This window comes from Cupressus sempervirens, chromosome 7 (genome assembly GCF_028749045.1).
Source record: "Cupressus sempervirens isolate cs-2001-9-10 chromosome 7, ASM2874904v1, whole genome shotgun sequence".
NCBI lineage: Eukaryota > Viridiplantae > Streptophyta > Pinopsida > Cupressales > Cupressaceae > Cupressus > Cupressus sempervirens.
The window spans coordinates 104750092-104755646 of NC_143124.1; the positions used below are offsets into that span (position 1 = coordinate 104750092).

At 35.0% G+C, this 5555-nt stretch overlaps 1 protein-coding gene across 1 annotated transcript; it reads left to right on the forward strand.

Annotated features, from left to right (window-relative positions):
- Nucleotides 1–249: 249 nt before the first annotated feature.
- Nucleotides 250–1987, forward strand: LOC149545709 (putative pectate lyase 4). Its single transcript, XM_089794316.1, has 3 exons — nt 250–484; nt 824–1496; nt 1590–1987. Exons 1-3 carry the CDS (start codon nt 310–312, stop codon nt 1963–1965), a joined length of 1224 nt encoding a protein of 407 aa, XP_089650442.1. The 5' UTR covers nt 250–309; the 3' UTR covers nt 1966–1987.
- The last annotated feature ends 3568 nt before the right edge of the window (nt 1988–5555 follow it).

The window sequence follows — 5555 nt, forward strand, 5'->3', positions numbered from 1 at the left end:
AATTTGAAGCATACAAATCGAACATTATCAAATCTGCCAGATTTATCGGAAGGATATTTAAAATAATGATACTACAACATCATTACCTATACACAAGACCATGCGAATTTTAAATCCCAATGCACTAAACCATTAGAGTTTGAAACCTAGTTCTGATTAGGGTTTCAAGTTTGGTATCATTACGCCTAATATGTGCATATAAACCCCTTCCATCTTACTCACTGCATCATTACTTTCGCTCAGGAAAGGAGGAAAGAGCAGAAAACTTGATCACTTCGGTGAGAATTCTGTCTAATTGCTTGGGAGGAAATGGAGAACACAGTCAGTCTCATGAAAATGTGGTTGTGGTTGGTGATGACTGTCTCTATCGTTGGATTTATTACTGGTGGGTCAGCAATGCACGATCACAGTCATGGAGATGGTCATGACAAATATCCTAAGAACAAGACTATTTCTTATCTCGCATCATTACGAGTGAGAAAGGGTATGTGGCATGCTAGAGTAATATTATATAGTCAATCCTTTTAGGAAAAACACTAGACTTTTGTAGTAATTATTTTTCAAATTTGAGTTTTATGTAATATTGGTAGATTTAACGTTTCCATTGGCTTATCATTCATATTTTCAGAAGAGATATGTTGAGTGTCTTTGCTTGAGATTTCTATGATTTGATTCATTTCTTAAAAAACATTAAGAAATATTTTTACAGATCCTTGTGTTAGTTTTAATTTTAGGAGAATAAAGCACTTACATAATATGATAATTAGGTTTTTCCCTTTAAAACATGATTTATTTGATTCTAAAATTTATTTGATATTGTCAGGAGATCCAATGCCTTGGGTAGGAGCTGCAGGGAGGATTTGCAAAGGATCTGATGGAACCAAATGTCAGTTTTCAAGTTGTGGGCAAGGGCGGCTCCTTCACAAATGCGCCATTGGTTTTGCTAGGGGCGTCAAAGGTGGGCGTAAGGGAATTTCATATATAGTAACAAGATCTGATGATAACCCCACGAACCCCCCTCCAGGTACATTGCGCTATGCTACAAATCTAGCATCTACCAACCCTAGAGGAGTCTGGATCACCTTTGCTGCTGACATGACAATTAGATTGGTTAGCATGATCTATGTCTTCAATCACACAACGATAGATGGTAGGGGAGTGAGGGTGATCATCACTGGATCTACAATTGCACTTAATAGAGCTGAAGATGTTATTATTCACAATATTCAAGTCAGAGACACCACCCGTGACAATGTTCACATATTTAAATCCAAAAGAGTGTGGGTGGATCATTTGACCTGTTTTGATGGTGCAACTGGTCTGGTAACTACAAATGAGGGGTCTACTGATGTTACAATTTCAAACAGTCGTTTATTTAATAATCACTACAATATGTTATTGGGCGCCCAAAATTCAGACATAATTGATAAGCAAATGAGAGTCACAGTGTATAGGAACTGGATTAGTAATACAAACCAGCGCAATCCTCACTGCAGGTAAATTTAAATTTCTCCAAAAAAAATTCCATATGAAACTTTTGACTTCATCGTTTCATATTTTCATGATTTGTTTCTTTTCCTTTCTTTCAGGTGGGGTTATTGTCATGTGGTGAATAATCTGTATGTTAATTGGGGAGATTATGCAATTGGGGCGTTAGTTAGTGCGCGGATATATTCTGAGAAGAATGTGTTTATGCCTGGGAAAGACCCTGAAGTGACTGTATGGTTCCCAGGGTATGAATCCAAGAAAGACACTAGTCCAAAAATCCAGTCCAATGATGACTTACTTTTGGGCGGCGCTACATTTCATCAGTTCTTGTACAATGGACCTTTGAGTGCTCCTCCTTACAAGAACCGAAGGCAATATCCTCCTGTTATCACCACAACCAGGGTACCACGTCTTCTTCAATACTGCGCTGGGGTTCTTCTCAAAGGACGCATTCGTTCTTGCCTTCTGCATGGATGAGATATGCTGGTAGCTTGATGAGTTTAGGGTTACAAATGTTGATTTTGTAGTTGTGTAGAAAGTTTTTATGTTGTTTCATGTCATTCTGTGATCCATTCAGACAAATCCACAAATAATGTTGTTGTTATTATTATTATTAATATTGTGATCTCTTTTGTTCAATTAAACTGAATGATCCGATCCAGTAGAACATAAGCATGGTTCACTCATTTTGTTTATGGGAAAAAAATATTGTACGGATGCCAATGAGTAAAGAGATATATTATTTTTCTGCTGAGCTTCAGGTATTAGCTCCCAATGTGACTTTGAATATAATCTACTTAGTTTAAAGTGTTTAAGTTTTTGAATGATTCTTTTAATGAATTAGTGTAAAATTTCATTGGATGATAAAATTTTGGAAGAAATTTAATTTATAATATTTTAAGGATTTTGTAAAAATTTAAATTAACATATTGTTTTTATTAGATAAAGTGGGAACAGTGTGCAAATCTTAATCTTATAGATTGTCTTATTTCTATCAAGATTCAATTGTGTTCTTTTTAGTCATACTTATTCATTAAAGTTAAATGAATATTAATTCATAACAACCCATTGTTAGTTAGAATGAATAACACATTTAGCACTTATTGCACTAAGGTGATGCTTACAAGGGTGTAACTTCAGCATTTTCTTAAGTCAATTTGAATTGAGTTTAACCTTGGAGGAAACTTTATGATAAAGTCCCATCCATCACCAATATAAGCTTGACCTAATAAATGAATCATTATGAACCAATACTCATAAAATAAGATTCCACCAATTTAATTAGAAAACCACATCATTAAATCTTAATAATAACATCACAAATTGATTTTCTATATTAAAAAAAACCTTCAGCTGATCCAGCCTTTTTCTACTCTAGCCCCCGTTCCTTTTCGTTGTTATCTAATACATTAAAAACGTCACAAATTGATTTCCTATAAAAAAAAATCTCCTACAATTAAATTTAAATTGTTTAAACATAACTGAAATGTAATTTTTTAATTAAAATTGAAAGCTTTATTTCTAAAAACTCTTAAGAAAATTGATTGCTTAAAAAACTTTAAAAAGTTGATGTATCATTGCTTTTAGATTTAGGCTTTATGCATCAATGGTAGATTGAGGGAAAGGTTTAAAAAAAGAGTGGTGATATCATAAATATTTCTGAAAACTTAAATAGAATGGCAATGACATCATTAATAAGCCCTTGGTAGATGAAGTGACTTTCTGCCACACTTACGAGAAGATTCATGTCTATCCTATTTTAGCACATGTGGCGATAATGCAAGATATTGCCTTCTTCCACAATACACATTCCTCTACTTTTTCTAGGCATTTGAGATGTTTTCTTCTTATTCTTCTAGCTTGTGAGTTCTTTTTTTTTTTTTTGTTTGGGTAGAGGGTGGTTCCAGTGACTTTGTTTTTGCATTGGTGGGTTTTTCTGTTGATTAGTTTCTGGGTCTGCAAAATCATTTGTAAATTGGGCTTCTGCTTTATTAGTTCCTCCCATTACATGGCCAGAACTATTGCCTAGGGTTTGTAATAATGCGTTATTAAATTTCTTACTTCATTCCAGTCATGTTTCATAATTACTGCTCGGACAATGCTATTTTGCAATCTACCTAAGTAAGAGTTGCATGCTTTTTATTCGTGTCTGTCCAATTTCAGACATGTCCTCTTCCTCGGGTAAGTTTTCAATTCATGCGAAGGTTTCTATGCACAGAAAAGGCGTGATCCTCAAAGTGCCTGCGTCAGAAATCCCCAAATTTAACGGCAGAAAATAAATGGCTTTTAGAGAAGCCTTTCTTCGCAGCCATCCAGGTTCGTAGTTGCAATTGCCAAATGGCGTCTTACATGGCTTCCCCTCATGCAGAGTGCTGGTAGATTTAGGTGACAAGGCATTAAAGTAGAGAAAAGAATGTCTTCTAGTAAAACTTCTATATTATTTTGTTTTGTTTTCTGCGCAGCGAGGTTCTCCAGGCCCTTCACTACTCAACCCCTGTAGAATACGGCTACCAGATTGTGTGGGTTTTCTTACAGTCATAATTCTACTCTGATATTTCTTTTCTATTCTCCTAGTTCACAAAACTTAGGAGCATTTAGGGTTTTGTTTCTGAACTACTCCATGCTTCTCTTGGTAGAGATTAGTGATTATAGTTGCAAGATTAAGCGCCTTGGACTTCGTTTGAATTTTTGGTATTAATGCCTCGGTAGATTTGTTGTGCAAGTTACTCTTCTCCTTGTATCTCATTTTTCTAACTCTCTCCCTTCATACTACTTGATTTTTTCATATCTCTTTTCCATACATTGTTTGGTTGTTTGTTTGAGTCTGCATCATGACGGATGCATGACTTTGATTATAACCACATGAAATAGGAGTTGTAATTTTATCGATTGAGAAATCCTCCAGGCTAGATAAAGTGTCCATGTTCGGTTCCACCTTCCAAGGTATAATATCTGACCTAAAATTAAAGTCACAGATGGGATACATTAACTCAAAATTATAAAAACATGAATCTTCAAATACTTTGGTTGCTTACTTCTCTGCTATTATTTCTATACTATCTAATTAGTACCCTGGTTCAGCCAGCGTAGGCACCAATTTGCTTCCGTCAATGCTACTATAGTTGTTTGTGATAACTCCCTTTCTATAAAAAAAATTATAAGTCATGGAATTTGATATCCTTTAGTTCTAGCATTGTTGCTTATTTTTTGAAATGCATACAAACTGAAATGCCATATTAAAATCAAACACAGGCGTCATGGGCCTCCTAGACTATGAGCATATCAAGTTTAACAAGAAACATCATATGCACAGGCATGGACGAAAGAATGGAAATCACAGATTTATCCATTGCCATCCTATGAATTTTGATGCACCCTTTGGGTGTAGAGTCATCAAGGGCGCATATGGTTATTATCACTCTGTCACTAGCCCAATGGCTGAGTGTGGGCATCATGTGCCTATGTCTCCACCTAAGGGTAAAACTGTTGCTTTATTGCTACATGGTATATTATATGACAAGGGTTTCATTATCAGCAGCTTAGAATAACTAGGCAACATGCAATAGGTTTGGAATTGTTTGCTTCTTATGTGCAGAGTAAACCAATAATATGTTTTTGCCTTTTAGTTGCACTAGTTTTCTATTATGGGATGCATTGTACTAAGATACTGCTTGGTTACAAGAATACTTGTCATTATAGATTTATTTGGTATCTGTATTTGTGGACATATTTCAATATACTAGCTGGCTACATGATTTTATGCAATTACATATCTATTTGGTATGTTTACCTTGTAATGTCCCTTGTCTGATCTACACTATTACTTACAGTGATCTTTAGGATTGTTTTATAACATCGTGGAATTACATTTAACTGTTCATCTTGTTAGGATAAACCATGGATAGAAATTTAAAAAAACTACATGCAAATATAACCAATAACAAAAAATAACAGAACACATAGAAATGAACACAATGCACCAAGATTTAACGTGGTTCACCTAATCCCTGGGCTACGTCCACCAAACAGCAAGTCTGATCTTATTACAATCCAGTGATTACAACCTG

Coding starts and splice junctions, on each gene's coding strand:
- LOC149545709 (XM_089794316.1), top strand. CDS start 310: ATGGAGAACACAGTCAGTCTCATGAAAATGTGGTTGTGGTTGGTGATG. Junction 485..823: donor ATCATTACGAGTGAGAAAGG/GTATGTGGCATG, acceptor TGATATTGTCAG/GAGATCCAATGCCTTGGGTA. Junction 1,497..1,589: donor CAGCGCAATCCTCACTGCAG/GTAAATTTAAAT, acceptor CCTTTCTTTCAG/GTGGGGTTATTGTCATGTGG.